General features: G+C 40.8%; 1 protein-coding gene across 5 annotated transcripts in view; it reads right to left on the reverse strand.

Annotated features, from left to right (window-relative positions):
• Nucleotides 1-783: 783 nt before the first annotated feature.
• Nucleotides 784-23,316, reverse strand: part of PDCD6IP (programmed cell death 6 interacting protein) — a 50,840-nt gene continuing 28,307 nt past the window's right edge. For 2 of the 5 annotated variants that reach the window (XM_077811080.1, XM_077811079.1), the window contains exons 11-19: nucleotides 19,386-19,497; nucleotides 18,325-18,494; nucleotides 16,900-17,148; nucleotides 13,183-13,317; nucleotides 11,894-11,988; nucleotides 4,621-4,756; nucleotides 3,469-3,650; nucleotides 1,801-2,035; nucleotides 1,316-1,451 (exon numbers count right to left, since the gene is read on the reverse strand). In XM_077811080.1, the coding sequence (XP_077667206.1) occupies nucleotides 1,837-2,035; nucleotides 3,469-3,650; nucleotides 4,621-4,756; nucleotides 11,894-11,988; nucleotides 13,183-13,317; nucleotides 16,900-17,148; nucleotides 18,325-18,494; nucleotides 19,386-19,497 (1,278 nt within the window). In that variant the 3' untranslated portion in view covers nucleotides 1,316-1,451; nucleotides 1,801-1,836. Of the gene's footprint in view, nucleotides 1,452-1,798; nucleotides 2,036-3,468; nucleotides 3,651-4,620; nucleotides 4,757-11,893; nucleotides 11,989-13,182; nucleotides 13,318-16,899; nucleotides 17,149-18,324; nucleotides 18,495-19,385; nucleotides 19,498-23,316 lie in introns of those variants that run through there. The other 3 variants (XM_077811082.1, XM_077811081.1, XM_077811083.1) reach the window with 2 other exon arrangements.

Raw genomic sequence — 23,316 nt, forward strand, 5'->3', positions numbered from 1 at the left:
CTGAAGAAGAATGCAGCTCAGCAGGGACTTGAGGACTGTCAAGCAAGCTCACTTTTTAAAAGTCTCCTCTTTTCTCATGCTAGAACAAGTGTTATAAAAATAATCTAGCTGTGGTGACCATTCTTATTTTTAAGATGTCTTAATTTACAAAGTTTTTCCACAAAAACTGCATTGATGACAAGCTCCCATAGGGAACTGTTTAGCCTTTTTCTTTGCTGAGAGACCTCAAAATGTAAATGGTAGAGTCTTTTTATAAAATATGGAAGATGAGTACAGTAGTCATCAGATCCCTATTTTAAGCCTGGAGTAGATGAGCCATGAAACATTGACTATCTTGTTTTGAGAAGTTGATTCTGATCAGCCCATCTTTGGTCCTATGCCCATGCCCCTGACCTTGAATAGGTGAATGCAGTGAGCAGCTAGCTCTCCTGACTTTCTGGAGGTTTAGGGGTGGAGGGGGCAGGAGGGAAGTGAGGAGGCCATGAAGTGGCAAAAACTTCAATTCAAAAAGTATCTTAAACAACTATTTTGAGTGTGTCCTAACTCAAATCCCTTGCCAATTTCACTTCATGTTTGGTAGACAGATTCTACTAGACTTAGTCTAACCAATGCTGAGCTGGTTGTTCCTTGGTTTGCTGATTAGCAGGTGGAATAAATGGAAACTCAGTTGCAATCTTAACTATGGAACAGCTGCTTCAGTTTCGTAGACCAGCAGAAGTCAAAGGACAAATTCACAACAGTCACACAAAACATCTTTTTTATAGTAATGAGAATAGCAAAATGTTTAACAAATTTTAAACTATTCTTACCTCATTTATTTTTTATTTACTTATATGATTTACAAGGCCTTGATTAGACAAAATAGCAACTTGGTAACTTAACTCAAAACCAAAAAGAGATACAAACCAACAGAATATAGAAGGAAACCCCATGTAGTTCTGTAAAATATATCACACCCAATGCACGCACTGTTCAAATATTCCCATTACTATTGAAATGAAGATTTTGTAAAGAAACATTTTGGTTTAGTTCAAGTGCAGTTACAGTTGAATTATGCTGTAATTTAATTCTGATCACATTGGGCCTAGTGTTTGGACTGCAGCAGCAGCAAATCTCTCAAGAGGTTTAGTGCAGTCAGAAACTGGAATACAGCTTTGAGTATTTAACAGACAGGAGCTATAGACTGCATTCAGTAGAGTATGATACATTAATTGGAGCTAAAGTTTTAGTATGCTTATTGCAAGTTTCTCTCATTTTTAACAAGCAGAACTTCTTTGCAGACATGTTATTGCTGTGGGTAATAAGGCTGTTGAGGGTAAGGGTATCCAGGTTGCTGAGGTCCTGGGTATGGTACTTGTCCAGGGTTCTGATACATTTGTGGTGCATATGGCAGATTATACTGGCCATAGGTGTAAGGATTGTAGCCCATTGGCATTGGCATCTGGCAATACCTGTGGAAAACAGCACCCATTAATTGCAAAAATTACAAGTTAAATACTGAAGCAGCAATAAGATGCAGCATGAGAGAGAAAGCTAAAAAGGCAAGGAACCCACGGCAGACAGTTGCAACTTGTTTCCCCCTTTACAGCATTTACTACTGCACATAAACCTCTAGGAAGCATGTATTAAACCAGCACAATACCTTGAAGTGAAATTCAGCTAAAGGAGAAAAACAGCAGCTTTTCATAACTAGGAAGACCATGACCCTGCTCTAAACCAATTCCCCCCCCCCGCCCCTTCTTAGAAACAATGTTGAATATAATTGTATTTATTAAGTATTTTTAGACTGTGCCAACTCACCTGGTTAAGACAAGGTCTGCCTGGATAGCACTGTGTTCAATCAGGGGCAGTACTCAATGCAACAACAAAGGTGACTAATAGGAAGAGTGTCTGCCTCGGAAAGGGAGATATCCCATTCGATCTACTGGCTACAACAAGGTGGAAGAGAGACAGGAGTGGGAAAAGTCCACAGGGAGATAGGCAGGCATTAGCAGGAGCTGCAGCTGACAAATGACTCCCAATTCTGGCTATGCTCCTAGGGTGCAGGGAAAAAAGTCTCATCTCGTGAGGTCATCCAGATGTTTGAATAGGCTTCCCTTACTAGCCTCTTCTCCCCAGTGTCGGCTCTAGTTGCTACTTAATTCTCCATTCTTCCTTTTACATTTGTGTCTGGGGCAGTTAGAGGATATATAGGACATACATAGCAGCAGGTACCAGAGGAAAGGCAGACAAGAGGTCATATATATATACTGCTGGTGATGACCACAGGAAAAGTAAGGGGTTCTTGGATGAAGACGACTCCTTCCCTTTGCTCTCCTGGCAGCTTTGCAGAGTGCCAGAACAAGCTACCAAAGGCTCCCTCCTGCTCTTGCTAGAGTCTTCACAGTTCTCCCCAACAAGACTCAGTCCCCACCCTGAGAGAGGCCACATGCCGTCTTTAAGAAGCAGGATCACAAAGACTCTTCCTGACAGTTGACCCAGAATTGCTAATGCTGCACTCTATAGGCAGACTGTGTGTCAACCAGAAAGCCAAGATAGAATCTGAAAAAGCTAAATACAATTGCAAAATTAAAAGAAATTTATGTTTTTTAAAAGAGGCTCTCTGGGATTTTAAGAGTGTAGGGTGTTGCCAATTATATAAGTGTGCTGTCATTAAGGGAGTGGCAATACCAATTCTTCAGTTCTTATGCAAAATGTACTACTTGCAAGAGCTAAATGAAAAGATGATTTTTTCTTCACGAATCTTCCCTTAGCATGTAGCAATACAAAACTCACTACATAGCTCTCATGTCAGGAGGACAGAATTGAAGGCTATAAGCTACATTTATCCATCCTGCACTCAAATCAAGTAAGGGTATTTCAGGAGGTTCCCACAGTATAGCTACTAGTCTTAAAGAGAGAAGGGACATAAGATATAAAAATGAATACCCAATACTAATTATAGAACAAGAAGCCAATATTGCACATGGAAGAGAGGTCCGTAAAATTCTATTTATGCTTCTTCAAATAAGCCTTTACAAGAGCATTTCAAACTCTTCCCCTCAAACTCTTCCCATCTCCCCCCTCAAAAAGTGCATTAATCATGTCTAAAGCAGTATCGTAGACCATCATGAGTCCTCACATTTGCAACTACATGACATTGCTTTAGCAATCATTATAGGTTTTAGCAGTCTTTAATATGATGCAAGAACTAGAAGCAAAGAGAGCAAGCACTTTGTGACTAGTCAGTTAAGCAAGGACCCCACAGCAGTCCACAGACCAGTTTAAGAACTGCTGTCCTATACTAACATGTATCTGAACTGTAGACGTGACAAATCGAAGAAATGTCAGATCTTAACACAGAAAAGGAAACCCCAGTGTCCACTAAAAGCAGCTTATTTAAATTCAATTCACATTTAACAAAATAGGCATTTTTTGGTGTTGTAAATTAGATTATCTATGAACTACTTAAGCATTCTGATAGTTTACCCTGGGTATCCTGGATAGGTTGGGTAAGGGGGTCCCTGTGCCTGTGATGGTCCAGTGCTAGCTACAGATGAACCAACTGGAGAAGCAGTAGCTCCAGTGGCTGTTGATACAGGAGGGGAGAGAATATTTGCTGTAGAAATCACTGGTGGCGGAGGGCGTGCTGGTGGTTGTGGTTTACTAGACTTTAAAAAAAAAAAAAAAATCAATTAGACCAAGTTTTTCAAGGCAAGCACCAGGTTCAATTCTATAATTTTTTTTTGGTTTTACACAATGTTATACATTTATGTTGCTGTATAATTGCTTAATTCAAACTTTTTAGAAAGTTATGAGACAAATGAAAGATGATAAAATGGAAACTGAAACAAAGTTAACTATAAACCTTATTAATTGCAACCACTGACATTTCCTGAATGCTTTCCCGGCCCCCCGCCCCTCCTTGATTTGGCAATAGATATTAAAATATAATACAGTAGAACCTCAGAGTTACAGACACCTCGGGAATGGAGGTTGTCCATAACTCTGAACAAAGTGCAGTTCAGGCTCCAGATCCAGCAGCTGAGACTCCAGACCAGGTTTCAACAGCAGCTGAGCTCCCTACTGAGGCCTGGAATGCACGCTTGTCTCCATTCAGGCCTGCAGGGGGGGGGTGTGTGTGTGTGTGTGTGTGTGTGTGTGTGGGTGTGGAAATGGGGGGGGGGGGGGGAGAAGAGAAAACAGTGTGTCCCCCTCTCAGCGTGGGGAAGGGTAAAAATGGGGGGGGGGAGGGGGTGTGAGAGAGAACCCAGTGCAAACCCCAGAGCTGCTTCTGCTCTGCTGGCTGGCTCTGGCTGCCTTGGGTTAGCAGCCCCAGCGTCTTGCTGTAAGTGGGTGCCCTGTGCATGTGAGGGTGGGGTCAGGCCCAGATGTGCCTACCTTTAGATGCAATTCAGGCACAGTACAGTAGTGTGTGTGCGCGCTGCCTGAGTGATTACTTCCGGTTTTATTTTGTGTCCAGTTGATCAGGCAGTCCATGACTGGTGTTTCTATCTTTAAGGTTCTACTGTACCCCAATACATTACAGAGACTGATATGCGAAAGTTCTGATAATCAAATACTGTTACAAACCATGGCCTATCTGTAATCAACTTGTATATAACACAAGCCTTTACTTACCACCATGGTTCTGGGTGCTGGAGTTGGAGTAGTTGATGCAGCAGGTTTACTTCCTCCAGCTGCTGCAGTTTGGTATGCAGGCTGTGAAGGAACAGAGGGAGCACTGGGTTCTCTAGCAATGCTTTGTTGTAAGTCTCTGTTAAAAAGAGTAAAAGTATAGTTTAGATTTTAGCTGATTTTATATTTCTGTTCACTAACAACCTGAGGCAAGACAACTCAGGATCTGGCAGTGTCAATCTTATTTTAAAGCGTAACACTTAATATTGGGCCCACTTTTGACTGGAGAATGATCTCACCTTGTTCAGTCCTTCCTCCAGCCAATCCTTTTAACAACTTGCACAGCTATTTCCTCTTCGGGCCCTTACTCAAGCTCCAAATCCACCCAGAATATAGTTTATTAAGTGAGCCAAGCTTTAGGAAAAATATACTCCTAGAAAAATCAGGAACGTTTCAGCAACTTTGAGAGTCTCTGAAAGTATGTCTACAGCCTATCTCCTAGCCCAGGCAGACAGACGCGCGCAACCTTGGCTCAAGCTAGCTCATTAAAAACAGCAGTGTGGATTGCAGCAGCGGCTAAGGCTAGCTGCTCAAACTCAGACACCACCACTCCCCACCATCCTCCGTCCAAACTGGGTAGCTAGCCCACCAAGTCCAAAACTCCTATTTTTAAACATACTAGTTCAAGCTAAGCTAGTGAGAATCTCTCTACCAGTGTAGATGTACTCTTGGGTTACAAAAGGTACCTCGAGACTAGGACATACTGATAAAAAAAATCTTAAGCTCTTTACTCTGCAAAGTGATTGTTTCACATACAGAGGACAAATAATTTCAGACGACATACATTTTTTATTTAATTTAGGGCAAGACCAACCATGTTTCAGGGTACGATGGAAAAGTTAGTCTGCTAGATACTCCAGTGGATATGATCTTCTGCACTAAAATGAACAGTCCAAGGTTCATTGTCTACACTGGTAATTTACAGCACTGCACCTTTCTCGCTCAGGGGTGTGGAAAAAACTCTGAGCGCAGCAAGTTTCAGCGCTGTAATGCGCCAGTGTACACAGTGCACCAGCTGGCAGCTAGATCCAGACAGTGCTGGGTAGCTACACCCCTCGTGGACGTTTCTTTAAAAAAAAAAAAAAAAAAGTCCTGCCACAGCGCTCTGCCATGACGACACAAGCCACGTTAAAGCATTGCCTGTGTAAACTAGCCCTAAGAAAACTGGAGCAGTGGGAAAACACTTGAATAATGCAAACTGCCAGAAACTCGCAGCTCTCAGAACACTTGTTCTCACATTCTTCAGCATGCAATCTCTATTTCTTGAGTTAAACTTTACTAAGCAAGCATCTTAAAAAGATACATAGAGAGTTCAGAAACTATAACATACTAAAAGAAACACCAAAAAACTATCCTTTTCTTAGGATATCAGAGTTCCTGGGAATTCCAGCCAGAAATTTGGGGATTGAAGTCAGGTATTCTGATAAATGTAGCATATTCAAAGATGTTGGGATAATGCTAAATATTTGAGATTTGGCCAATTCTGCTGAGAGACTTTAGGAACCATTTAACATTTAAGGGGAGTCTACTTCACATAAAAGTATGTTAAATTAGGTAAAATCCAAAAGTGTCACAGCTGGAAATTTGTACATGGCATTTTGAAATAGAAAACTGAAAAAGAAAAATGTATCATTCTCTCCAATCTCGCTAATAATAAACTAGAGTTTCATACTATAACAAATATGAATGTCAACTCAGAAGAGAGATAAAACTGGCCAACTATTGGTCTTGCTGGTTAAGCGAGAAAGAAAATTGTCATTGGAGTTAATGGAATGAGAGATCTCTTGTGAACAAGAGATCAATACTGTCTTGGTGGGTTATAAAAAAAGGTTATATGAACAGCCAAACTCAATTTGCTGCAGACAGTGGAACTACTATTTATTAAATACCACATCCCAAAAGTGTCACAAACAGAATGCAACATCTTAGGTGAAGGGATTTCTAGGGGAGAAATCCAACAACTAACTAGCATTTCTTCTCTGAAGTTAAGCCCTGCATATCTGCAGCTTAACTTTATGCTTAAAAGAATTTAGGATATTTTAGCCATCTTAAAAACAATTTAAAGACTAAAAACTAGCCTTTCAAACTACAAAGTTCTTACAACAGTGCTAAAAGTAAAATCCATTTTAATGTTCCTCCTATACCCTGATTAACATGAAAATGAAAACTGTCAAATTATGGCTCCAAAGGTTCCAATGCCAAACAAGAAACTACCTGGGGGATTTTGCGGGGTGGGTGGTGGTGGTGGTAGGTGTTTTACTGACAACTAGGAATTTAGATTTTGCATAATGCAGAAGAGTTTTTAGTAGAGATGTACTACAAACATCCTGAAAAGTCTGATCATCTTACCCTGTCCTACTACAACTTTCTGATGGCGATCAATTCTTAGTACAAGCAACAACAATGCTAGTGACACTAACCAACTACTGACAGAATGGTAATATTTTGTTTGCACTAATTTTATAGCTTTAACCGTATACACTGAGAAAGTGAGACTGTCAGACTTAAGAGGGAATTTGGTAATCCTCACCTCAAATATACCACAGTGGAGAGAGAGACTTTAGGTTTCTCTTTGTTGGCTTGATGGTGTGGGCAGGCAAGCAAACACCACTATTAAATGTTAAGATTTACTTTACAAGCACAATTTCCACATAAAGCACTTCTTAAAAAAAAGGATAGGATAGGATTTGGGGATTAAGTGTTAACAGGGCATGTGTATTGATTAAAGTAATACATTCCCCAAGTAGTTTCAGTATCAAGCAGCCTTCACCAATGCTTTGGTGAATAAGATGATTTGGTTAGAAAAAGATAGAACATATGTGGCTTTGATAAGCTTTCTTAAGCAAGAAAAAGGCCAAGTGATTATGACCCTCAAAAAGCATATTACTGCACTAGCCTTATCCATGTACATAGCACTGTTGCAGCATGATACTGTCACCCTACATATGAAGGCTGAAAAGCTGTGCTGTTGCCAACTGTTCATGGTGTGCTTGATTAAGCTACATAACATAACTGTCACAAGATCAAACAGCAGTCCACCCTGGTACTTGGGTCTCAAGCACTTGACAATGCTAGCTTATTCACCGGAAGGAGAGAGATTAAGGCAAAGAGTCAGTCAAAGATTCTGTGATTTTTATGAGACCTCTAAAACTTCCTCAAAATTCCATTAATACAAACCGGGGGGGGAGCAGCACTCCTTAGTTTCTGCCCTGGATCCAAGACAGTCTAATGCCTGACCTGGTTGTTGCTTATCCAATAAGGTTTTTTTTAAACTGAGCACTAAATCATGAGGAGCACATGTGTCAAGGTTCCTTCCCCACTCTGAACTCTAGGGTACAGATGTGGGGACCTGCATGAAAGACCCCCTAAGCTTATTTTTACCAACTTAGGTTAAAACTTCCCCAAGGCACAAAGTCTTTGCCCTTGGATTAGATAAAACTCTGCCACCACCAAATGATTTAAACAAAAAAACAAAACAATCAGGGAAAGGACCACTTGGAGTTCCTATTTCCCCAAAATATCCCCACAAGCCGTTATACCGCCTTTCCTGGGGAGGCTTGAGAATAAACAAGATGAGCACAGACCAGTCTTGGATTTTTAAGACCCAAAAATCCCAATCAGATTCTTAAAGAACAAAAAACTTTATTAGAAGAACAAAAAAAAAAAGATAAGAACTCTGTAAGATCAGAATGGAAGATAATCTTACAGGCAGTCAGATTCAAAATAGAGAAACCCTCTAGGCAAAACTAAGTTACAAAAAGACACAAAACCAGGAATACACATTTCCTCCAGCACAGCGAATTTCACAAGCCAAAACAAAAAAAACCTAATGCATTTTCTAGCTAGATTACTTACTAACTTTACAGAAGTTGGAGGGCTTGCATCCTTGATCTGTTCCCAGGAAAGGTACCACACAAACAGACAAAAGCCTTTCCCCCCCCCGCTCCAGATTTAAAAGTATCTTGTCCCCTCATTGGTCATTTTGGGTCAGGTGCCAGCCAGGTTACCTGAGCTTCTTAACCCTTTACAGGTAAAAGGACTTTGCCTCTGGCCAGGAGGGATTTTATAGCAATGTATACAGAAAGGTGGTTACCCTTCCCTTTATATTTATGACAACATGCGTGAGCTTTAGTTGAGTGAGAGAAAAAATGGCAACGCTAAAGTACACTGAGGAGCAAAATGAACAAAACTGCTAAGCAGAGAAGGAGTAAAATACCCAAATGGAACATTTCATGAAAGTGGCGGATTGATGTTTTGTACCGCATGCAACATTCTTGTAGATTACATGCGAAAAGCAAGCTGTGACAAACATACAGAAAGTGCTTTGCATAAACGTAAGGTACAAGGCCTTGAATCGGGTCTGGGCAAGAAAGCTCAACTATGAAAAATAGCGAGTGACCTGTTTACTGTAAAGACCAAAGAACAGATGCATCATAGGACAGTTGTTTACAGAGGGTTTCTGCACTGCTAACATTCTGCTACGTGTCTTAGACAACTCTGCTAAGAAAAGCTATCTGGAAAGCTCTATGAAGACTATACCTACCTTGGATCATCTCCAAAAAACATACTTGCCAAAGCTTTTTGAAAGACATGTAAATGACCTGAAAACTGCTGAATCAAAGTTTTGGAATTGGTCTCATAGCAGGTGAAACTACTGATGTAGAAGGGTGCTACATAGCGAATATCCTGGTTTGTCTTTTGCAGACACTTCAAGCCGACAAGGGGAAGGTAGTTTGGAATTGAAGTCTTTACTAATAGGGTGTGTTTGAAGATTTAACTTTAAAACTGAGTCACACAGTGGTGGAAACAGTTCAGAAATATGGAGTTCTTTTTGAAAAAGTCACTGCTTTTTGTCACTGACAATGCTGCATATATGAAGAAAACCTGGGAACAGTCTCAAAGCACTTTTTCTAAATGCAGTGCACGTAACATGCACAGCACATCTTCTCAACTTAGTGGGCAAAACCTAGATAAAAACATTTGGAAAAAGTAAATGCAATTGTCATTGCCATAAAAAGGGCATTTTATTCCTGCCCTGTGCACAAAACATGGTTCAGTCAATCGTTGCAGCAAAAGGAAAGTGCCTGCAATTCCAACTTCACTGGTAACCATATGGTGGAACAGCTGGTTTGAAGCTGTCCACTTTCATACCAGCCACCTGCAGGATTAGGTGGATTTTTTCTTTTTTTTTTTTGGAGGAATAGGAGTGAAGCTGTAATTCATCTGTTGAAGATGTGGTCACGCAGTAAAATCAATGGAAATAAACGCAGCTATTGTAGCATTAGAACTGTTTGCACCAAGAATAATGGCAACTTGCACTGCTTATGAAAAACCAGAAATCAGATCATGTAAAGTGGCAAATGACTTGGCTGATCTTGCCAGTTGGCAAAGTCCTTCAGTGGCATGACTGACAACCTGTTAGCTAAGAAAGCCTACATGACTGGTACTAAATGGTTTTGTCAACCAGCTGCCAGTTTTTTTTAAAGCCTGCTGAGTGTTTGACCCCCATCAGGCCACACTTCTTGACGTTGCATCACTAAATGTACTTGAGTCTATTCCCATGTTTGAAAACGAGTTGGCAAAAGCAGAGTTTTATATCTACAGCAGTGCAGTTTCTGAAATGAAGTGCCCTGACGTAAAATTTTGGTGCAACTTAAGATCATTTTCCAAGTTTGGCCATAATAGCTCTGAGAAGTTTGTCGGTGCCCGATAACAGTGCGGGCTGCTAGAGATCATTTGTGTCTCACAAAGATATCTTGAGAGATGACGGACACTCAAAGATGACAGCCTGGAGAAATACAACAGGCTGTTTCAGAAACATGGAAAGCTCTAACTGTTAGTAAACTACCATTTTACACTAACAATCTTGTCAGTAGTCAAAGTTATATATGGTTTATCAGGAAATTTAAAAGCTTCTGTATTCTTGTAGTGAAAACTGCATTACTGTGTACATATTTGTTTATGGCTGGCATCCTGTCCGTGACTTAAAAATACCCATGACAAAATCTTAGCCTTACATAAGATCACCAGAATGAATTAGACTGAATGGGGAGCATTAGGTTTACATTAATGGGCACACAGGGGGCAGGAGGATTTCCTGATGCCAGCTGATGATCACCTTATGACCTGACGCTTTCAGCTTGAATACTTCCCTTCAGAAGCATAGCAAAAATAAAAAGATCCAGAGAAAGGTAAGGAAAAACCACTAGAGGCAACAGAGGGGTTGTGGAAGAAGCAGTGTTCTGAAAGTGAACAAAGTTAGTTTAAGAGTATATGGAATAGCAGTGTATCAAGTGACTAGTACAGAGAAGTCCAATTGGGTTATCATAGAACAAAGGTCACTTAAAGTTAAAAGGCAACACGACAGAATTTTCTCAGGGGCTGGTCCAAGATCATGGCATCAACTCCCCAGGAATTCCCTCATCACCTTTTACCCCAAGTGTAAGGGGCATTTCTTTGACCTTGCTTTCTCTAACATAAATACATAGCAACATGCATATTAAAAAATATCTGTAAACAAGACACTCCATTGCACATGCTTCTCACCATGGGGAGAGGATGAGAGCACAAAGATATGACAGAAAGGCAGTCAACACTTAATGCGCTGCTGGAATGTGCACAAACACTATGATGAGGGTGGTAAAAAAAAATCTATACAAAAGTAGAGCATGAAACAGATTATAGGAAACTTTTTCATTTTACAAAGTACCGCTTGAGAATTCCCTTCAACAGGATACATTGAGAAAAATTGTTTAGTACAAGTGAACTCCAAATATCTGTCAGAGGACATCCAAAGTATTAGGACAACTGTCGTTTCTGACAAACAAATAATGAATTCTGGGGCAATGATCTTCAGCTTTAAATGGTATTTATCTGAAAATTTTAAAAAAGGGGTAGATACTAATATGAATAAGGCTAAATTATGCAGACAATAGCTAGGATAAAATGATAAACAGCATCTTGTGAAGAGATTTCTGGAAGTTTCATAATTTGTTCAACTGCCCTCCCTTTACCCTCCTTTTGATGATCCTTTCAAATAATTTTAATGTGTTAGAAAGGCACAACTTATTCTTGTGAGAACTGTACTTTATCCAGAGAGCCATCCTTCCTTTCTTCCTACTCTCAGTTAAGTACCACAGTAAGCACAACCGTTGTACTTGTTATGACTAATATAGATTATTTTCGTTAATGCTTAAACAAAATACTAGATTCTTACTTTAGAAGTTCATCTCTTTCAGTCTTACGGGCAAAAACGATGTCACTGCATTTGTTTTGGAATTTCAGCAAGATTTCTGTCAATTCATTGTAAAACTATCAAAGAAAAAGTGAACACATTGCAATGAATACAGTCTTAAGAGCTGCATAAGCATAATTCACACCCCATTTAAAAAACAAGTTAATGTTTAACATTATGCATGTTTTTATAAATTGACTCAGTTATGAAGAGACATTTCATAGCCCAATCTTCTGATTTAGTAAAACGACAACACAGAAATACATTTGCTCTCTGTTTGGAAAGCACTAGATCAATGGTTCTCAATCTACTTGAATACCACTGCAGGCCCTGCCTGAAGGCCCCTATGCCCAGTGCCCTCTCTGAGACCCCTTCAAAGGGTGGGGCCAGGAGAGGACCCCACTGCATGGTGGGGCAGTGCATGGCAGCCCTGGACCCTGCTGCGCAGGGTGGGGCATGGCAGCCAGGGCCTGGGCTGCACCGGGGCCCAAGATCCCGCCATGCCAGCTGGGCATCCTGGCAGGGCAGACACCAGCCACGCAGACCCTGCAGCCTTTAGCACACAGCTGGGCCACAGCTGTATGCTAATTGGGCCATGTGTTGAGAACTGCTGCACTAGATTAATCAACTAGTCTCAGCAACTGCAAATATATTATATAAATGGAAGACAAATTTGTTTCCGCTCAGAGATCAGAATATTTAAACAGGAGATACTAGTTTAATAAAATTTAAAAGCAGACTATTACATAAACACTAGTAGTCAATACTATAGTGTTAATCTCTTACTGATAAGCAAGCAAGACAAATTGTCCAGGAGACAACTTTCCAGTACCAAAAGTCAATATAAAAGACAATTGAGTATGGCCTTCCTGATCTCTCTCCAGACCACACAAAGAGCAATGCATACAAATAAAAAAGTGACCTGACATCACTGTAGATGGAGGGAAAAAAATGCCCCAAATACTAGGGCTGGTCTACACAGTCTTGCACTGAATTAACTAAATCTAACTAAAAAAGGTGTAATTCACACCTTTTGTTATTCTGGCACAAGTCTGTGTGTGTTAGTCTTTATACAAACATGACAAAAAAGTTTTACAACTGCAGCAATTCAAAGTTATACAGATACACATTTTAGAGAAAAGACTAAACAGTAAGCCAAAGAAAGGAATGCATCTGACAAAACTGAAAAGTTTGCTGTCATTTATTGCTTAGGTACAGTTTTGCATGGACACAGCAATGTACCCTTTCTGGCTCCGTAAGGGTTACTATACCTTTGTGCCTTCTTTTAAATTAGCTACAAGTTCCACAAAGTTGTCATTTGCTACAGCTAAATTCTTCAGAACTTCTTCTCTTAAATTAGATTCACTGTTTGATTGTTTCATCTTTGAAAATTCCTGATGTGCATTCTGCAAAAAAAGAACGAACAGTTTTGGTCCCACAGGATGCCTAAAATTCCTGAAATTTAAAATCCAAGGCATTCAAACACAGCAGTATCTCTGAGGATTAAAGGCAATTATGTGTGTTGTATTTAAGAGACTTTTGCATTTAAAATATTGGATAAAACGTTTTTGTGGAGAGATGATACAAAGAGCATGACAGAGGTTCAAAATGAGGGTCCATTAAGGACATCAGCATTGCACTGAAATCCCATGTAGGAAAGGGCTCTTCAAATTGGGAGAAACAAATGAATTAATCCCTTCAGAAATTTGGAAAGGGTTGGGGAGTGGGGAGGTGAGAAGAACCTGAAGGTGACAGAGATAGTGCCAATTGACAGACCCAAATATTGTAGGGACAATAAATAATCCAGAACAGAATACTCCACCAACTGAGTATGACTGATTAGCCCCTAGTGAGGTGGGTTTCCTTTTACCCCCGTGCCAGTCCCATAGCTAGATCAAAAGCTCTTGAGGATTCAGATTAGCCAGATAATTTTCTTGTTGTGAGCTGTGGAGATTTTAGCTCCAGGTGTAGCACCAGGCCTCGGTTCTGTGAAATGATGTCCAGGAGGACTGGAAGCAGACAAGGTTGTCAGATAAGGTGAATTAGGTCAGAGAACGAAAACGGATACGCCCACACAGGTGCTATCAGTGTCATTTGAATCTTGTCTTGACCTATCTTCCCAAAGACTTTGGGACTAAACAGTGTGTGTGGGGGAAGCATAAAGCAGCTTCTAACGCCCACCAGATCAGAAATGCATCTGAAGAGCCCAGACTGACTCTTCATAAAGAACGAAATATGGGACACATTTGGTCACATCCGTGGCAAATAGGTCTCATAGGAACCCCCAATCCCAAAATACTTACCCATGAGTTTGGACAAATGAATTCAGTGATTAAGTAAGCCCCTCCTGCTTAGGTGACCCTTTAAATTGTTCTGGACCATGGCAGATAAAGGCCTTGGAGGAACTTCTACCGATAAGTCTAAGCTGCACCTGGTTGAGTGACAAACCAGTCTGAATCATCCCTGAAGAGGGCAGAGGTGCCATCTTGCATATGGAGTCATGGAAGTACAAGTTGTCATGTGAGCCAGAATGCTTAGGCACACTTTCACTGAGGTCTTTCGTTGTGTACATAAGTTTGAAATATGAGTCACGGTGCAGCCTGTCCTGAGGAAGGTATGTACTGACTGATACAGAATCCAACTCTGCCCTTATAAACTGTAGATTGAGATGGGGGGGGAGTGGGGGGGGGGGGGAGAATGGACTTCTAGCTGATTAGGAGACCTAGATGGACAGAGAAGTGAACACCACTGTGAATCTCTGACAACTTGCTGAGCAGAGTGATCTCAAAACTCAAGCATCAAAATAGGGGTATTATTTGAAAGTCTTGCCTCTCAGGTAGTAGCAACACTCCTGAGACAACTGGCAACCATCCTTGAGGAAGTTGAGATCAAAAGGTCAAACTCTGAATTGGTAATGATGTCCACTGCGCACAACTGACCTCATTCTTCTTAATGAACCCTTCTGATAACACCCTGATGCAGGCAGAGACAGATTCTCTCCTTCAGCGGCTGCAATCAACATGGTGCCTCCAGAGTACTGCAACTGAGGGCTCTATTCCCAATACTTCCTCATTCCAAAAAGGAGAACAGAAGTTGGTGTCCAATACTGGACTTCAGACCTCTCAATATATTCATCCATTAGACAAAGTTTCAGATGTTTACCCTTTCCATCATTAATTCCATCCCTAGAGCCTATGAATTGGTTCACAATTCTTATTACAGGACACTTATTTCCATGGTGCAATCCACTCAAATTCTGGATGTGACTATTTCTTTTTAAACCCCCATAGCGGAACTTGGTGTTTTCAGTTTGCTTTTTTAGAAGTTGCCAAGATCAATGCAGGGCTCTGTCACATATCTTTAGAGGATTTGAGGGCATTGATTGGCACAGCCCAGTGGTCTTATGAGACTAGATGTAAAAATGTCAAAATGTGCAAGATGTTTTTGAGTAACTTCAAAAAGTATCTCCACCATTCGTTTAAGAAAATCCTGAAATGCCTTAAAGTCAACTATTGTGCAAAGAGTAGATGGAATAATTGCTTCATCTATGAATGAAGATGCAACACCCCAGACAATTGACCCAAGGATGCTAAGCCAGTTTCCAAGAAGAATGAAGTGTCTTAAGAGATAGGAGGCCTGCTACTTCCCAGAACAGCATTTCTGGTAGCCAGAGCACTGGTAGACATCAGTTTTAAAACAGGTTGTTTCCGATGAGGAACTTGAGAGTCTGACACTCCTCATTGACTTCTCTATCAAGGATACTTTTTAAAACAGGCATCATGAACTTGCTGTGTACATTTAGAGAAAGATTTACGAACTGAACATTTGCCTGCAATATGCGACTACCCTAAACAAAAGACATTTAGTATGTCAATCACTTGCAGACAAAGGTGATTTGAAAGTAGGGCATATTTTAAAGCCCAGAGACCAAGACTCAGCCATGACGTACACCTTGGTACCAAGGGGAGAGCCAGAAAACAGGGTGTTGTTTTTTTTTTAAACCAACAGGCACAAATAAAATAGAAACACTAACTAGAAAGAAGTATCTTAACACTATTTAAGATACAACAGGGAAATAGATGGACACTATGTAATTCTGTCTCAGTCATGGGCACTAAGATGGAAATGCGTGGCAGCTGGGGCTGCTCTGCCCTTTATGACTTGGGAGTGGAGGTGCGAGGACATACAGGGCATATGCGCTGACTCAACAGATGCTGCTGGCTAAAATATTCTCGACACACATGAGGTATATCCACCTACAACTGGAACCCATGTGGAAAAATGCTCGAAGAACGTAGTTTCTACATGGGACGTAGTCAAGAAAACAACTGTTACGGGCTCGAGAGACATGTTTCCTTCTGCTTGTTTTACCAGTTCTGCTTCCGGCACCACCTGCTTTTTGATGCATGAAACTAGGATGGAATTGTCAGAGTGAATTACAGTTTGAAAGTTATGAACTCTAATTTGCATATGACTGGTGCAACTTTATACCTTGGTGGGCTTCAAGAGTCTGATGATGAAGTGTCTAACTATAGCTGCTGGTTAGAAGGGGTGAGCTGTACCTCAGAGCCCAAATGCGTCTCTCTTACCAGATAGGATGAGACAGTGTAAGTGACAGTAGAGGCAGAACAGCCCTGTTACAGTAGGCTTCTTCCTTTAAGGAGCCATCACAATGCTGCTGAATTGGAGCAAGGGAAGGCCTTGAAGAGTTCGCAACGGAGACCTGTGGCACAGGCTGCTGGAAAACAAACACCTATATTTTTCCCCCATTCTCATTGGGAACTATTTATCAGTCAAAGATCACTTGATCAGCTATTATTCCAGCATAGTGGGAGTCCTGAGCAGGAAAGAGTGAAGAATAAAAGGTTAAGGTATCTGCGGTCCTGCTATCTGAGAAGGTCCTGTGGGTCTGGGAAAGCAAATGAACTAGTACTGCCAAGTTTATAAAAAAAAGTCACACGGAGAAACCTACTGTTAATGTTTTGTACCTGAATGTCTTTGAGAAGTTCATCCTGCTTTTTCAGGGTCTCTTGCACTTTGTGTGTTAAACTTCCATATATCCGGTCCAATTCGGTGACAGAGATGGCTTCCTCATTTATAGCACCATCCTGTGCAAGTGCAGTCAGAAATTTGCTTGTCATGTCAAAATTTACAGATTTTAGGTCGTTCTCAAGTTGTTCTCTCTCCTTCTTCACCTCATCCAGGCTAGCTAGTAGAGATCTTAAGACACTAACAACCTATGAAAAAATTAAAGTAAGTTAATATTTGGACTTAGTTTTGAAGCAATTTTGGCAAGCTGTACTCCATTACTCATCTTGCATTTCTCACAGATTATTCAATATTGGTGACCTCTGATATTCAGTTTACATTCTGAAACAACTTTCGCTACTATATCCAGTTAATGGGGGAAGCCAGCTCACTTGTGCAATACTTCATTTTCCTTTAGAAGTCTTCTCCATGATTGACAGGAGTGAGAATTTCAACATGGATCAAATGGCTTGACTAACAACCTTAGTTATTCCATAGCATATTAAATTTAAATTAAGTTATGACACTACAGCCACGAGAGTAATATCAGGTTACATGGACATTATGTATTGAATGAGGTTTTACTTTCAAAGCATGAGCTACCAGGATAGAATACTTTAACATTTTTGTTTCTTTGTATATTTAAAGCAACATTCTCCTTTAAACATAAATATCAAAGTACTAGGAAGGATTTTTAAGGATCTATCAAATAGCAGCAAACATTTGCAAAAATGCTGTCACACATACTGCATTCAAACTGCTCCATAGTAGGCAACTGATCATATTGATACAGTTGAAATATGGCTATTCTGGAAATAGAATTAATCCAATTGCTTAATACTTTATGTTGGGGGCTCTCAAGTGTTTCCATACCATGGTCATCTTAATAAACATACTGCGAATCACCTCTGTTCCCACATGCTGTCAAACAGATCACTTTTGGAACTTTTGATTTTAGGTAAACAAAAAAGAGTGAGCAAAATAAAAATGAGATCCGCAGGTTACTAGAAGATAATTTCTGTAGTCCTTTCTGGGAGCAAAACTTCCTTGATTTTAGTACCAGCTGTTTAACTTCCTTTTACACTCTAGAGAGGAATTAGTCTGGGAAGGAAGCAGGTCAGTTCTAGCAGTCCCTTTTCCTAACCCTTAAGGGGAACCCCAAATACTGTAAAATAGTGCAGTTTCATACACCATACCAGTGTTATCCTGTGCAAGGCAACTTATTCTAAATGTTGTCGAGATAATTGTTGATTTAGTTTCATATAGATCCACTTTTTTTTTCCCCTTTAAGAAACTACAGACAGTCTCTAAATAACTGTTGTTGTCCCAATGCACTGCCATTCAGTGTAGCCACTAATGTGCAACCTTCAATTTTCTTGCCTTACCTCACTTCCCTGCATCGTTTTTGCTGGATTGGCAGAAGGAATGGCTGCATTCAATTCTGGCTCTGGTTTACAAAGAAGTGAAATTGTATCCCGATGAGTCTGATAGCGTTCTTTAACATGTCCATCTGCCTGTATAGCTTTATCCAAAATATTACTGAAATTGGCTCCCTCTGGCAATAAAACAAAGGAAATATTTAGACTACTACAAAGCCGTGATTTAATCCAAGTCTTATACTACAGCAACATTTGTACCTATCAGCAATTCATTATAAGTTTTCACACAACAACATTCAAACAGAAGTCCTGTTCATGCAATGAAGGTTTAAAATATCTAAATTAAAATCCCCATTTGTTGATTTAAGGAATTACTAAGAAAGCACATCAAAAAGTTCTGTGGTGTGAATTGCACATCAAATTTTAAAGCTTGCATGTCAGTTCAAAGTTCCAAAATAATACAAATCAGGACTCAGAACATGGTGATGGGTGATAAGTGCAGTGTAAGGAACAGCTGTTTAAAAATTGGATTTTTACTGACAAAATTCCTTCAGAAAAGGGCAACAAGTGACTTTTTATAATCCATCCTAAACTTAATAAAAAGCAGCAAACAGTTATTAAAACCTGAAACATGAAGTCCGTTATACTCAAGAGTACAGACTATGTAAGTGACACAATAAGCCAGATATTCTGTCAGAAGGCCAGCCTCTTTTCACACCGCTAGTGGGATCTGGCTATACAACTAGCACATACAGACAGATAATTAATAGCGCCTTGTGTGGATACAAAATTTGCATCAGCATCTGATCCACAAAAATGATCCACGGAGATAAAGTGGATATCCGCAGATTTGCAGGGCTCTATGAATTAACGTTGTGCAAAGAGAGTGGGGGGTGTGAGGAAAATCAATCCTCTGGTGGCACAGAACCAGCAAAGAGGCTCCTATGGCTACACCCCCAATCTTGGTTCTAGTGGAGTAATGAGAGCACACAGACCTTTCTTCAACTGAATTGATCTTGTTGAAACTAGCAGTCCCAGGACCAGAGAAGTGAAAAGGTGAGATTTACCTGCCCTCAAAGGTTTGTAGAGTTCACTGGATGGTGTTCTTTGCCAACGCTCTTTGAATTTTGTTCTTAGATCATTGTCTGTGGCTTCCTCTTCACCCAATAATCTTAGTGACTTAAAGAATTAAAAAAGTGTTACATGCAATATAATTTTTCCTAACTATGACACGGCTTTACAACTATAAATTGTAAAGATAAATTTTAGAACCTAGAATAAAGTTGAAAAAAAGACTTACTAAACCTAACAGTCCAACAGTTATTTCAGTGAATAAAAGCCAAAAGAGGTTACTCACCCTGGGCAGTAACTGTGGTTCTTCGAGATGTATCCCCCTATGGGTACTCCACTCAAGGTGTACTTCCGCTCCATGTACCTCAGATCAGAGATTTTAGGTAGCAGCGTCCACGTGGCCTGCACATACATCCCCCGCAGTTTCGTGCCCTGCACCAAGGCTATATGCAGCTGCGCAGGCAAACTGCCCTCAGTTCCTTCTCTACTATGGAGCTCGTTGAAGAGCTCTGAAGCAGAGCGGAAGAGGGCAGGCAGGGGAGCATCCATGGGGGACATCTCGAATAACTACAGTTACTGCACAGAGTAAGCTTCTTTTCTTCTTCGAGTAGTGTCCCTGTGGGTGCTCCACTCTAAGTGACTATGGAGCAGTACCCTCTGTGGAAGGATGGGGCTTTGAAGTCAAGTCTAGGATTGAAGAAGGAATAGTAGAGCCAAATATGGCATCAGAGGGTGAGGCATGAGTGACTGCACAGTATTCAGCAAAACTATGAATGAATGTACAACTCTACATATTTCTGTGATGGGAACATTCTTAAGAACTGCTACTGAAGTAGAGAGAGATCTTGTGGAGTGAGTTAATAATCTAGAGGAAGGTTGAAGATCCTAAGACTGATAGCAGAAGGTAAGGCAGCCAGATATCCATCTAGAGTCTTTGCTTGGAAATTGGAGATCATTTAGTTCCACCCACAATGGAGACAAATCTGGGAGATTTCCTAAAGGGCTTAATCCTGTCTAAGTAAAAGGCTAATGCCTTCCTGACAGAGTATGTAAATGTCGCATCTCCTTTATACTGGTGTGGCTTAGGGAAGAAAACTGGAAGTTGATGAACAGTTGATTTATGTGGAAGATCAAAGATACCTTCGTCATGAAATTGGGATGCGGCTGCAGTGTGACTTTATTCTGTTGTGGGGGGAGGGAGGGGGCGGAAATGCCATGAGAGTTCCATCTCACCCATTCTTCAGAAGTCATGGCTACTAGAAATGCAGCTTTCATAAACAGGTGTAAAAGTGAGCAGGTGACCATAAGTTCAAAGGGAGGCCTTATAAGACATCAGAGTGCCAAGTTAGGTTCCACTCCGGTATAGGGCATCTGATTTGTGGGAGAGATTTCCAGTCCCTTAAGAAACCTTGTAGGATAAACGAAGACTGAAAAAACTACCATATGTTGGAAGGTCATAACAGCTGCCAAATGCTATTTTTCAGAGCTTAAAGATAATCCTATCACTTTTAGCTCTGAAATGTAAACTATTACAAAACAATAATGGAAATAATGTAGTTGAAAGATGTTTCAGGTCACACCAGTGTTTGAATATAATCCACTTTTGGTATACATGTCACGTGTAGATTGTTTGCTGCTATGTAGCAGCACTCTCTTCACCCTCAGAACAGTGTTTCTAACCCTGCCCTGCAACCCATCTACAAGCCATGCCTTGAACTGAAGAACTGCAAGGTTGAGCTGACTGATTTGATTGGCATCCTGAGAGAGGAGATGGGGGACGGTCCGGAGAGTGATCAGTTGACAAAACAACAAGCTGAGTGAGGTAAGGCAACCACATTTGTCTTGGCCATGTTGGAACTACAAGAATAACCTTGGCTTTGTTTTTCTTTATCTTGAACAGCATGGGAAATGCAAACAGAAGGCCTGTACTCCAAAGAAGAAAGGCATCTCCCAGGAAGTGGTGACCCAGACCATTTCTCAAGCAGAACTGGGAGTACTTCTTGGCTGTGGTGACAAGTTCTATCTGTGGGACACCCCAACATTGAAGTATGCAGGGAAGTATAGTGGGATCCATCTCCCACTTGTAATCTTGCAAGAAGCATCTGCAGTGGTGTTTTGTATACCCAGAATGTAAGCTACTGATATTGATCTGGTTTCGTTTGCATCAATTCCAAAGTCTCACTGTTTCAGTGCAAGGGAATGTGATCTTATTCCCCCTTGGCAGTTTATGTAAAACATGCATTACATGTTGTCTGTCATTATCTTTACGTATTTCCCCAAATAAGTGTGAGGGAATGGATACAGGCCTGCTCTAAAGTTCAAGCTAGCTGATATGTAAGGTGGACTCAAGAGGAGACCACCTTCCTTGAACAGTGAGTGTGTCTAGGTGAGCCCTCCTCATCGCAGGAGGGATGCATCTGTTATTACTGACTGAAATGGTTGAGCAAAGGGTACCCCTGTTCAAAACAGTGTGTTCTTCCATCAGAAGAGGGATTTTTTTTTTTGACTACCAAAGGCATGGACAGTGGTTTGTTTAAACTTTGCTTGCTTGGTGAGAAAACAGTTCTGAGACTCCCTTGGAGGCAGCGCATGTGAAGTTTCGAGTGATCCATTACCATGGTGCCAGTTGCTATTTGTCCCAATAATTGAAGACAATTTCTGGCCAACGTCTGAGGGCTAACTTGGACTACAGTGACTAAACTAGGTAGGGTTATGAACCTGTGTGAAGGGAGCAGTGCTTCAGCCACAACTGTATTGAGGTCAACTCTTATGAACTTCAGACTTTGTACTAGAGCTAAGGTGGACTTTTGAATGTTTAATTGTAGTCTGTCTGAGAAATAGATGTACTGCCCTCTGGGTGGCCACTAAAGCTCTGTTGAAGGACCATCCTTTGAGCAACCAATTGTCAAGGTATGGGAAAATTAGAGTTCCTTGTTTGTGAAGATGAGCCGCAATCACAGAAAGAACTTCGGAAAACACTTTGGGTGCAGACGAGAGACTGAATGGGAGCATCATGTTTTTAAGTGCTCTTGAAGCGTAGGAGGGATGGATCGCTATATGTAAGTAAACTTCTTGAAGGTCAATGGCTAAGAACCAATCCTCTTCGTCCAATGATGACACTGCTACAAGAGTTACCATTTTGAACCTCTGAATCTTTTATAAATCTGTGAGTAACATTAGATCTAGAATAGTTCTCCAACTGCTATTCTTTTTCGGAACCACAAAGTACCTGGAGTAAAATCCCCTACCTATCTGTTGGCTCTTTGGCACTCAGATTTCGGACAATTGATTTCCTGATGCAAAAGGCAGTCATGAGAGGGCTCCCTGAAGAGTGATGGGAAAAGGAGGGAAGCAAGGTGAATGGATTATCCTGTTGACATGATCTCCAACACCCATTTGTCCATAGTGATATGTTCCCAGTTCTGACAGAAATGAGAAAAGCAGTCTCCAGAGCAAGGGAGACATGCAGACTGTTGCAGCAGATAAGAATGGGTATGGTAACTCAGTACCTCAACTAACCCATCCAAATTGGTGTTTCAGAGTTGTGGGTTGTGAGGTCGATGTTTGACAAGCCACTGGTCTCTTCTTCTGGAGTGTTGTCATTTACACTGGGGTTTGTAATGTCTCTGGGAGGCAGGAAACTGGGTGGGATGAGACCTCTGTGCAGTCTAGGACTCAATGAAATTTTTTGTGCAAGGGTGTACATTCCCAAAAAGCACAAGGTGGCTCTAGAGTCAAAGTATGCAGGGATTCATCTGTTTTTTTTCTGCAAACAACTCTGAACCATCAAAAGAAAGGTCCTCAACTACATTTTGGACTTTCCTTGAAAAACCCAAGGGCTGAATCTAGAAGGCTCTACCAGTGGTGTCCAAAAAGGCCTGCAGAGATGTTCTTGTGAGCACAGTTGGCCCGCAATGATGATCACCT

Source organism: Eretmochelys imbricata, chromosome 2, assembly GCF_965152235.1.
Source record: "Eretmochelys imbricata isolate rEreImb1 chromosome 2, rEreImb1.hap1, whole genome shotgun sequence".
Lineage (NCBI taxonomy): Eukaryota > Metazoa > Chordata > Testudines > Cheloniidae > Eretmochelys > Eretmochelys imbricata.